Source organism: Phyllostomus hastatus, unplaced genomic scaffold (assembly GCF_019186645.2).
Source record: "Phyllostomus hastatus isolate PE091 unplaced genomic scaffold, TTU_PhHast_1.1 phas_contig_109, whole genome shotgun sequence".
NCBI lineage: Eukaryota > Metazoa > Chordata > Mammalia > Chiroptera > Phyllostomidae > Phyllostomus > Phyllostomus hastatus.
Window position 1 is genome coordinate 114,453 of NW_025333518.1, and position 12,856 is coordinate 127,308.

The window sequence follows — 12,856 nt, forward strand, 5'->3', positions numbered from 1 at the left end:
TGAGCTCACCTATACACAGAACCTAATCAACAAAACAAAGAAACCAGCAAAATAGAACCAGAGACATGGAAATAAAGAAAACCTGACAGTGACTAGATAGATTTACAAAAACATTTATTTTGTGAAAATGTTTGATGTGAGTGTTTGTATATGTGTGTCTTAGTGTGTAATTTGAGTGGTTGTTTTTGTCAATTATGAGATGGAAACAACATACATTTATAATATTTGGTGAGCTGGAAGTAAAGAACACTCAGTGTAGTAATTGTACTTTGGTAAGTAAGTACAATGTTAGGTAACAAGGTAGGGAGGCACAAAAGCAACATTTTAAAAAGGCCCTTGTTTCTTTCTCAATTATCCAGCCTGTAGGGAAAAACAGATGATAAAAAAATTTTATTATACTTGTCACTTGTTCCTGAGAGACCAGCACCCAGGTCCAGGCAAAGCATGGTGATATAAGCCCGGTCACTGAGGGGACAGTGCTGAACCCTCTGGCGGACAGAATGCAGGCAACAAAAAAATCCGTGATCTGGAACAGGTACAGGTTTTAACTGTGGTTTTCTCATTCCTATTTTAGATTTCTTTAGCTTTTTATCTGTATTTATCTTTCAGCATGTTATAGAACTAATGAAGGGTAAGAAATATTATACAAACTTTAACTTACTTTTATCAATCTCATTATTTGAAAGACATTCATAAATGGCAAGGAAGAATAAAATGTGAGTATTATTTATAAAGGTGATTGGACATTTTTTGTTTTTACTCTCTTACTTGTACTTTTACATATTTTATAAGTATTTTTCATGTGAAGTGAAGCTTTTTTTAAAAAAATATGTCTCTACAAGCACAAATATTTGGACAAGTTCAGACAAGGTGTTTTTAGAGACCTGCATAAGGATTATCACATCATTTTTCAAATGTAATTCTTTGTCCTTTCTACATTTCTCATTTTCTCATATTCCCACAGAATAAAAGAGGTCACGTATTATATTATATATGATATGCTTGGCTTGTGTGAAATATAACAGCAGAACATAGAATTTAATTGGCCTTCCAAGTACCAACTCTTTTAAACCAAAGGATTGCACATTTCAGAAATTCTCAAGAGGAAGGGAATCAAGAACACACTTGAGCCATTTTACAATTTCTAAGGAATTGAATGAGGTCCAATTCACACAGAGATCCATATGAGGATATTGGACTATGGACACATGAGAACATTACCTTGTATCTTGCACATTTGATCTTTTGGTAAGTAGATTAAGTGGCTTCTAGCAGGTTAGAGTAGAGGGTCTCACACAGTAATCCACATTTGCCTCTGGGTCACCTGTGCTACCAGGATGCCTATTATGGAATCCCAAGACACCTCCCCCAAGCAGTTCTGTCTGAGGGTGCATGGTAAGCCCTACATGTTCCAGTGTGTGCACTCTAACCTATCATCCATGGTGATTCCTCCATCTGCTTCTCTAGAAAACCCCCGCTGCTCTGGGAGTCTTGGATCACAGACTATCTTTATCCCTTGTTGACTGAGCCTGGATAGGACCAGGGGATAATGGGGAAGTGGGGACACAGCACATCGAGAAACAAGACAGTGATCTGCCTGCTTTACAGTATTGGATAATGAGGGAAAAATCAAGAACTATATTTCTTATGTGCATCTCTCACTTCAATATGCTTTTTATTACAGAATATAACAACACTTATACTACATCAAGAACAGAAACAACCTTGTAATTAGATACAGTTAATCTGAATCAAATTATTCTAAGAACAACGTGGTCAACTCTGAGGACATCAATTTCTTAATTTATAAGATAAAAAGTACTACCTAGTGAGGTATGAAAATTATTTATTTTTTATCAAAGTGTGCTACCTATTCTATATAAGCTGTATTATTATCATTTATCATTTCACATTAAATTGGAAATATTGCAGAGAGTATATTTACTTAAAGAGAATGTGCATTGTTGAGCTCTTTTTCTAACTGCTGACAAATAGAAAGAACCAGCAGTGTAACTGCTAACACAGGCAGATGATTTGCCCTTCACTTGCATTTCCTTCCTCCACAACCAGGGATTTCCAGACCTGAGTGATGGCCATTGAGAACTGCACCGTGTTTACAGACTTCATACTCTTAGGACTCTCTAGCAGGTGGGATGTGCAGCAGGGGCTCTTTGCGCTCTTCCTGCTGGTTTATGGCATCACTGTGATTGCCAACCTAGGGATGGTCCTACTGATCAGCATGGACCCCAGACTCCACACACCCATGTATTATTTCCTGAGCAATCTGTCTTTCTGTGATGTCTGCTACTCCTCCTCTGTCTCCCCAAAGATGCTGGCTGATTTCTTATCTCAGCAAAAGAAGATTGAATATAATTTATGCGTGCTACAGATGTTCTTTTTTGGTGTTTTTGCAGATGTGGACTGTGTCATGCTGTCTGTCATGGCATATGACCGTTATGTAGCCATTTGTAATCCACTTCTGTATACAGTTACCATGTCCAGGAGAGTGTGCATCCAGCTCATGGCCACTGCCTACACTGCAGGTTTTGTGGTTACCACCATCATTACATATTGCACAACTCGATTGTCATTCTGCAAGTCCAATATCATCAATCATTTTTTCTGTGATTTGCCACCCTTACTAGCCCTCTCCACCTCAGACACAACCACCACTGAAATAGCAATGACCATTGCCTGTAGTTGTATTGTGGGGTCCAGCCTCATCACTGTCCTCCTTTCCTACAGCTATATCATAACTACCATCCTTCGCATGAAGTCAGCCGCAGGCAGACACAAAGCCTTCTCTACCTGTGCCTCCCACTTAACAGCAGTAGCTATATTCTATGGGACACTCATTTTCATGTATTTCCAACCTAGTTCCAGTTACTCCAAGGACACTGACAAAGTGGCCTCTGTTTTCTACACAGTTGTCATCCCCATGTTAAACCCACTGATCTACAGTTTGAGGAATAAGGATGTGAAAGGTGCCCTGAAAAAAGCTGTTGGCACTAAATTGTGTACTGGGTGTAAGTGTGTTCAGTGAGAAAGGTTTTATTTGCAGATGTTGACAGCTAAAGTTTATGGACATTGGCACAGTTTTCTGTAGTCTCACAAGTACAATTCTGGATATTTCCTTACCCACTTTTGTGCCTAAACTGAATGTGTAGAATTAGTCATCATGAATCTTTATCTCTTTGAACAAAAGGAAAGAAGTAATAGGTTTACTGTACTGTTTTGCAAAGAGGATGTTTGTGTACCACTCTCCTCTCTTCATCAGTGTATATATCCCAGAATGATATGGGCATAGTACCATCTTCCTCCATGTTTAAAGTTCCAGTTTTTTAAGCAATGGTTTTAATAAATTTGCTGAGCCAGAAGGGAGTTTTAATAGTTCAAGTTAGCTTTCATTTTATTCTTCCTCTGTACTTGTATCATCCTATAAATTTCCCATTATAACACTTAGAAGTAATAAGTAGTAAATGAAGGAATGAGAATAAGTTATATTTCTTCTGCTTTAGATCAGAGTCCCATAAATGCAAGGCTTTTGTCTGTCTTGTTCACTGGTATTTCTACTTTGTCATTTACCATGCTCATTTTCAGGATGCCATTCAAAAACATGAATGAAGGTGTGTCCTCTGCAAGACAGATGTAAAAAGCAGCCTTTGTGAATGAAGAAAGAACATAGCTTTGTTTTGTTTTATTTTAGCATGCTCATTTTACACAGAATTCACCTCTACTTCTTCTTTGCCCAAGGCTGAGTGAGTACCAGGGACACAGATCATGTCATGTAGACAACTTCTCAGACCCTCTATTTCTGATCACTCTACCCCAGGGGTCAGCAGGATCAGCAGCTCTATATTCATGTGGCACATCATAGCCTTCACATCAGACTCTGGATTTGCCCCTTTCCCTCACTCTGGGGAACAGATACATGCCCTTGACAACTCTACAGAAACTGTATGAACAATGCTTAGGGGTCTAGGACCTTGACCTTCTCTGATAGTCACTATCTTCTTAATGTATAAAGTGTGCTTAATGTATATTACTTTATCTCCCTTTACAACATGCTCATAGCCTTATACTAATTAACATTTTTGAAAACATGAAATTCCCAATTGATATAGTTTAAGTTGAAGAGTTATTAACAAAAATTTATGTTTGATTGAGAAAAAAACACAACCAAGTATTATTTATATTACTATTCCAGTTGTAATGCCTTAAATTGGTTCTCTTTCAATCTGTGAAATAAACTGTAACCTTAGTCTAAACACAATTTAATAGTGCTCACTTCTTAGTGGTTTGATGTTCAGTAATGCTAAGATCTATTTTAATACCTTAAGATGATTGTACTTGGTATTTACATTATTATTGAATAACAATTAATACTGTTATAAAAACATTATACAATCTCAGGTTCTCAGAATATTCATTTAACTTTAAGGTTGTCTTTTTATAAAAAAAACCTGGAGGTTCTCTCTTCTTTTGGAAGACAGAAAAATAGACTTCACAAGGCTTCTCATTTAGGTCATTTTTTCTTTATATACATGCACACACCCCTTTAACATATAAAGTGTGCTTCATGTACGTTCTTCAATTGTCATAAGAATGAAACAACACACTTCTCACCTCTGGTTAAATGTCCCATTCTTAAGTCACAAACCACTATCTCCTTTCAGCATTGTACTCATATCATTCCGTTATTATATGACCATCTCCTATATGACATTGTGAGTGTTCTTAGCTCAGGGAGTGAGCATTCCATGTCTATTATCCAAATACATGCATGGTGTCAGTGACACAAAATGAAAAAACAGAAAAATATATGCTAAAATGAAGTACTTGATAACATTTTATTTCTTGTTAGATGTCACCAAAACAACAAGTGTCAGGGTGTAAGGCTTGGCAATACATAATTCATCATTCTCCAGAAAGTACATAAATGGCTGAGGATGCTAAAGTGATGGATCTGTAAAGACCTACATATGACTTACACTCTAAGTAAAGAGGATTCATATTTGAACATTCCTCAGATTTGTCTGTTTCATCTACCTCTGCCTGTTTCCACGGGATATATATTATGAGCAACAGTATAGTAGAATACATTGTATTTTTTAAAGCATTATCCAAAAACATATATTTTATAAAAGACCATACTCACAGGATGGGTGAAAGTTGATGAGAGTATAAGGGTGATAAATGGTAATGAAAAAATGCAATGAAAATTAACTATTAAAAATATCCTCACACAAATGAACTACATTAGGAGAATCAGCTTTTAATGGTTGTACATTTCTATAATCTGTTGAATATACACCAGTCTAACAAGAGAAAATATATCAGAACACACATTTACTGAGTCATTACTCATATAATTTGTATGCTAAGAATTCTGAGAATGTAGAAAAACATATCTATACCCATATAGATTAGATAGATAAAGTGATAGATTTCAAACACATACATACATGTATTTGTAAAATACAAAAATTTTGTACCAGGGGAATTCAATGTTATACAATTAAAGAAGAGAAGTTATACTACCCCACAAAATGCCACTTTGACATACTGATTACTTTGAAATACAGTTACTCAAGAAAGCTGCTCTCTTGTCATACATTGGAGACAACATGAGTCCCTTGGTTCACATATCCTTTGCATTTATTCTGAAGCACTGTGATGAAAAATGTTGTGAATCATTTTGTCTGTTGTCCCCTCCCCTGCATAGCATAAGCCAGCCTGCACAGACACATCATTTAATGAGTGGCATCTCTCCACATAGGGCAACTAATGGACATGGTTTCATCACATCATCATCTCCTACTTTTTCACCCTTTTCTCAGTCTTAAATCCACTTTATTACTGGGAGGAGGAAAACATTCTCTTTATGGGCGTCTCACCTGACTTCCATGTCCACTCGTTAGGGAAGTCCTCTCCTAGTATTAGTAAATTTGTCTCAGTTCCACACGAAGGTCATCCTTGTGCTGAGTTGTTGATTTACAGCTTGACAAACAAATACGTAAATGACACCACTAAGAAAGCCTTGGGTGTGAAGGAGGATTCCTTGTGAGATACAACTTTCCAAGATGCATCTAATTCCCTACTCACAAGCTTTAACAGACAACCCCCAACAGCCTGACCAGGACACACACAAATTCTCTCACAAGAATTTCACCAAACACTCGTTTTTCACATGGTCCAATGCAGTTTATAGCTCCAAAGTATAAGAAAACATTTAAAATTCTTAAAATTGCTGCTTAAAGTTAATTTGGCAATGGATTATAACTAGTTGTCTTAAAGGATATAGTAAACCTCAGAAAAGTGTGTGGATGTGCATGTGTGTGTGATCATGTGTAGATTATCCATTGACAAAGGTAGATCATTGGATGAGGGAAGAAGCCGGATTCCCTTGATTCATATGCCAGCTCTGTGCCCAGATACTGAGTGGCACTTTGATTAAGTTACTTAATTTTTCTATGCCTCAGTTAACTCTCTGTGAAATGGGGAGAATATAGTACCTGTCATTGATTATTACACGATTAACTAACTGAAGGTGGAGAAGACTATCTAAGCCATTTGATGCACTTCATCAATGTTCATCATATATATAGTCTATGACCCAAATAACAATCTTAGAATTATCCTCAAGGGAAACCAATGAATATGTTCACTCCAACACATGTACAAAATATTCACCACTGAATTATTTACAACAGTATAAAAGAGAAAACAACACAGTTTTTCTCAACACATTATATCAGGAGTTGACAAACTTTTCCTTAAAGCAACAAGTAGTGCATTTTTAAAGATTTGTAGGCTATCAAATTTTTCCACAACCACTGAGATTTGCTTTTCTTTCATAAAAGAAAACATCAATGATATACAAAGAAATGGTGCATCCCAACTTCAATTAAGCTTTATGTGCTGTAGTTTGCTGACCCATGATCGAGGTTTGGCACATTACTTCATGATGAGTTTCTGCATTGGAAAACTACCCAGCAACGAAAATGAATGAACTGCTTCCACATACAACAGCACAGAGAAATTTTATAAACATAGTGTTGAGTGAAGCAAGCCAGACAAAGGTGTATAAAAAATTATATGACTTGATTACTGTATACCTCAGAAACATACAAACTGATCTAGCATACTGGACATCAATTTGTGATGGGTGTGGGGAGAATTTCTGAGATGGTAATGATGTTCTTTTTCTTTTGGCCTCATTCTGTGTGCACACACCAATATATTTTTTTCTCGGCCACCTCACTTTCATTGACTTCTGCTACACAACAGTAAACAGCAACTGGACCCAGAATGTTGGTAGGTTTCTTTGCCAAGATGCCAATTCTCTTCTGTGGCTGTTGTCTGAAATTCCTCATCTTCTGCACCTTTGCAGAGTCTGAGTGTCTAAATCTGGCAGTAATTGTTGGGAACCACCCTGACTGGTATCAGAAGCTGAAACCCCCGCCTAGGCTAAGGCTAAGGGAACGCCCTTGGAACCATGAGCCAGCAAGGAGACAAAAGCTTATCTCCCTGGCAGGAATGCTGCTTCTGCTGCTTTATTCATAACTAAACCCCCAAAAAGCTTGGTCAGTTAGCCAAAGACAGGGTAAGATTCCCCAAGGGGGGGGACCGATCTAAGACAGGCATGATCACTTTGGGTGGCCCCCCAAAAGAAGGACTTGGGGGGCTGCAGCAAAAGGGGGTGATGGACCCTCGCTCCTCGGCTTTGACATAGCTTGAGTTCTCATCCTCTGGGAGAAAATCCCCTTATCTTTTGGTTGCCTTAGTTCCCATGCTCCACCTAAGCCTGAAACAATGACAGGGTGGTGCAGCTCTGTGCTGAAAAGGGCGGATTCCCCAGGTGATCAGGCCTAAGAAAGAACATGTAAATTACTGTGAAACCTTCTTTGTTTAGAATGCTCTCAGTTGAATGAGAGGGGTCCAAGGAGGAAGTTAGTTTGTTCCTCAAAGTCTTACAGCTCTTTGACCCCTACTCAAAATAGACCCTCAGACTTCCTTGTTTTCTATGGTTCCTTACTTCCCCCTAATGAGTACTGTACTTTACCTGAATTATTATGCAAAATGAGCCCAATAAAAGCTGGTTTGGACGGTAAATCTGCGCTGCTCCCCACCTGAGGGGGTGGCCATTTCGTCCCTACTACTCCACAGAAACTAGTTTGTCTCTGTGCATGTTTTTTCTCACGTGTTTTCGTCGAGCCATCCGCAGCATTCCGTGCCTACTGCCGGCCGGGGACTGACGCATCAAGTAATGGCGCCTGATGGACACAAGGCCACTAGCAACCCTTCCTCTTTACATTCACCATTTCCAATGGAGTGTGCACCCTGCTCATGGCTGGGGAACACATGATGGGAATTATAGATACTTCAATAAATACAATGTTAATGTGCTGCTTATGTTCTCGTGGGTCAAATGAGATTAACCATTTCCTCTGTGATGGCGCACCTCGCTTTCTGCTGTATTGATGAGATTCTCAGGTGAATGAGTTGGTGATATTCACAATTTTGGGCTTCATTAGGATAAAGGATGTTTTGTGCCAATTGTTATATATCTTAGCACTAATGAAGAGCAACTGTGCTGAGGGGAGGTTCAAACCTTATTCCACCTGCACCTTGTACTTAACTGTGGTGGTAATTTCCCAGGGGACTTGATCTTCATGTATTTCAGGCCAAGTTGTTCCTACTTCATAGATCAAAACAAAATGAGCTCATGGTTTTACACCCTTGTGATGCCCATGCTAAACCATCAGACTTATGACCTACAGACCAAGAATATAAAAGAGGACCTGGAACAACTTAGAAACAAAAAATGGCTCCATTGAAAAATTAAGTACTGGGATATAGAGGTGTGCGTGTGTGTGTGTATACACACATATGTATGCATATATAATCTCCCAAAGTTACATATACTATGTTGCAAAAAGTTGAACTGTTTTTGATTCATTTCATATGAACCAGTAACTATTTCTACTATGTTTCACCCACAGCAAAATGTGTCATTTCCTACATACTCCATGCTCTCTTTTATGTCTTGAATGTATACGTGGTACTCTCTATTTGTACAAATGCTGTGGAATTCTACTTACCAATTTTTATTGCACTGATCTTTTATTTGTACATTAATTTAATTTTTTAAAACTTACTGACAGTTTCCAAAGTGTCTGTTGCATTTCTATGTCATTTTATTCCACAGCAACTCCTGCACATTTTGCACTGATGAAGCTTATCATCTAGTGGAAGTGACAAATTTTGATAAATGATCATTTGAATTACTTATAATAAACTAAAATTATGCCATAAAGAAAAAAGCCTAGGCACTATATATCCAAAGCATATTGATCAAATAGAAGGAAGAATAAATGTGCTTCCATATATGAACACAATTACCTGCAAACAAAAAGATAAGTGGGAATTAACTGAGAGCTTCGAGTAGTTAGAGAAGCATTCTGGGCTGATGGATCAGCTAGTAGAGTGGCCTTGAGTTGGAAAAACCATCTCATTTCTCTGGGATTTAAGAGCTTAGCCACCAGTGTGGCTAAGGTATGAAAAGCAAAGGGGACTGGCCTCATGAGTCAATCCCTGTGCTGCAATTCACAATTCATTGGCTTCCTCCAGGGGCTGTCCTTCCCTCCAGCACTCTCTAAACTGGTCCATACACCATCATGTGCCTTAGGACATTGTGGAATCTATGACTCTTATTACTACTCATTGTCATCAAGGTGGGATTTGCAAGCACTCTGAGATTCAGGACTGTGCTTTCTGTTTCTTTATCCAAGCTCTAGCACAGCACCTGAAAGAAAGATATCAAACATGTTCACTGTTATTGAATGTTTGTACATCTAAGGCAGAAAAAATTCCCTGACAGCCTAGTATGTGCCTTCAATTCATTTTTTGTTGCTTCTATGCAAGAACATAAAGTAGTTGTGGATATTAAAATAAGGGAATGTTAAAGACATACAGATAAATTATTTGAAAAATAAATAAACCAAACAGCATTTACCAAGATATTTGATCATTTCACAAGCCTCTGCTCTACTTTGTTGATGATCCAAGCACTGGAAGTGGCTTGTTTAGCAAACAGGGACAAGGGTATGAATTTGAAGGATCACACAAGAAGCAAGGACAATATTAACTATTTACACAAACCAGAAGTCATTCACTTTCTTGATGCCCTTACAAAATGCCTTTGAGTGAAAATGATAGGGGACTAAAGAGTTGGAAAATTTTAGTTTAAGGCAAATAGTTATAATTTTAGTAAGTAATGCATATATTAAAGCTATTGTTTAAGAAACTACAGATAGATAAGGCCCATCCTGGTTCCTGAGAGGGACAGCCAACATCCTGGGGCACTGTCAAAGACCACCACCCATGGGACAAGTAGAGGCATCTGCACCATTGTGCTTCAGGGGGGAACAGACAACCACCCATCCCTGTGAGCACCTAACTGCCCCACAAGAATGCTAACATTTCTTTCACCTAATGCTCCCTGAATTTCAAAACCCCTCACTGCACCTTGTTCCTTCCCTGTTGAAAAAATGTTGGCTTGGAAAGAAAATGTAAGACAGTTTTATTAGGGTGCAAACCACCCTTCTTCTCAGATTCCTGGACATCTGAATAAAGTGCCCATAAGAATTCAATCCCTGTTTCTGCTTACTGGGTTTTCCATATGACAGGCAACAGGAACATGGTGTCTTTTCCAATTTAAAAACATTTCAGATTGCTAGGAAAACCCAAGGAGGACAATGAGACTGCTTTGTTGTCTAAGGAGGTATTGTTTCTGAGATTCTGAAACACAGTATGGTAGAAAAACAATAGGAGATGCTTCCTGTGGTAATAATGAGTCCATTTTAACCCATGGCCTTGGAAATTTTACTTCTGGATGGGTCCAGTCTTGAACAGCAACATGGCAGGAGTGCAACTGGACTAGACTAAAGCCCAAGCAGAGGTGAGTGTCTACCCTACAAGCACAAAGATAATAGCATTGAGGTAGCACACCAGCCCCCTATAAGACAACTAAAATGTACTTAAATTTAGATTTCATATGCTTCTAGCTACTATAAGCAGAGATGAGTCTAATGTGTGAACTAAAGAGAACTAAAAAGCAGGGAGAAAGTAGAAGATTTTAGCAATTCTAATGATCTGTTTCCTGTTCTGGATACTGGTTGCTAGGATACTTTTTAAAACAAGTTGTATACTTACCACTTAAGCATTTTCTGTATATGCATGCTGTGCAATGAATGACTCACTTAAAGAGCAGCTGCCATGAGAAAGATTCTTAATATCAATACCAAGTACCTGTTTGAATGTGGAATGCAAATACCTCCCATACTGATGGAAGTCAGAGCTGGCTTTCAACTTTGGAAAGCTATATGGCAGTTTTCTGTTGTAGCTGCTCCTAAAATCCCACCAGTAGTTTTGTACCCAATAGAAATGTAGCTGGAAAAGTCACCGGCTACCTGTCACTACCAAATATATAAGCAATGACTGTGATTGAATCTTTATGGGCGCTTTATTCATAGAACTGGCGATATGAGCAGATGATGGGTTCATGCCCTAACAGACCATCTTTCCTTCTCTTTCTTGGCCAGAATTTTTATAAGGTGGGGGTGAGTGGATAAACAAGGAACAGTGAAGGCTTTCAAATTCAGGTAGGATTAGATGAGCTAAACTTCAGCATTCCTGTTCTGTGCAGTTAGGTGTTTCCAGGACAGGCTGGGGGTTTGCTCTCCCTGGAACACAAAATGTGCAGATATCCCCAGGCAGTAATCTTCTATCAGTGCCCCAGGAGGCCAGCTGTTTTCCCAAGAGCCAGGATGGGCCTTATCTGCAGTTTCTGAAAGGAAAGCTTTAACATACACATTACTTGCTAGACTTATAACTTTTTACCTTAAGCTAAAATTTTCCACGTCTTGAGTCCCCAATCAGGAATAAGAAAGTATATACATGCAAAGGTTGTACAAAAATGATCAATGTAGCATTGTTTGGAATTTGACAATAATATGTAGTATGATTATTCATTGGAATACTGCATAGCAAAGAGAATGAATAAACTCCTCTCATGCAATGGGTTTCGAGAATCTCCTGTACATAGTACTGAACAAAAGGATGCAGACATGAGACAATAAAAGCAGAATGATTGTAATTCTGTATGCTTTATAAAAACATACTCAACTATTTACCATTTTGGCATTTATTGTGTTAGGGTCCACAAACAGTCTTTGAAAGGCTAGTTTTCTGACTTTTCTTCAGGGCTTGGATGCAGGGACATTTTAACTTTCAAAAATCTACATTTTAAAATATATATATATATCTTTAAAAAGTTTTTCCAAAAGCAAAAATTATTTACTATGAGATTGTAGGCAATTGTCTGATTTCTGTTTTAGATTTCTCTAATTTTTATCTTTTTTGGACTGAAAGTATGCTATGAAACTTATTAGATATTCCAAATCTCTAACAGTTTCTTATATACACACATTTTCAAAATATTATTGTCAAGTTAAGAAAGCATACAACTTCCATAAACTATTTCATTAAGTGATTGTCTTTTGTCACCAGGAAGTACTAGCTCGCTTATATATCAGAAGAATTTTTGGCAGCCTTCACTCACCACTTTCCTTGTTCCTACACCAGGAAACCTCACTGAACTGGTTTTCCTTGGAGGCATTGTCAGGTGCTGCACTTTGTGATAAGGACCCATGCCTCAGGGCCACACAACCATTATCTGGGAGAAGGAGATTATGAGAAGACTGTTCTCTAGGCAGTACTGTGTTGGGGGCACCTGTGATATCACAGAAACCTGTAAATATAGAATACTTTTCTCTCTTGTTTGCCCTAAAAC

General features: G+C 38.1%; 1 protein-coding gene across 1 annotated transcript; it reads left to right on the top strand.

Moving 5' to 3' along the window:
* Positions 1-2,089: 2,089 nt before the first annotated feature.
* LOC123816772 (olfactory receptor 1052-like) lies at positions 2,090-3,043 on the top strand. Its single transcript, XM_045835973.1, has one exon. The coding sequence runs from the start codon at positions 2,090-2,092 to the stop codon at positions 3,041-3,043; it is 954 nt and encodes a 317-aa protein (XP_045691929.1).
* The last annotated feature ends 9,813 nt before the right edge of the window (positions 3,044-12,856 follow it).

Excerpts from the sequence above, each read along its gene's own strand:
- LOC123816772 (XM_045835973.1), top strand. The coding sequence starts at position 2,090 with ATGGCCATTGAGAACTGCACCGTGTTTACAGACTTCATACTCTTAGGA.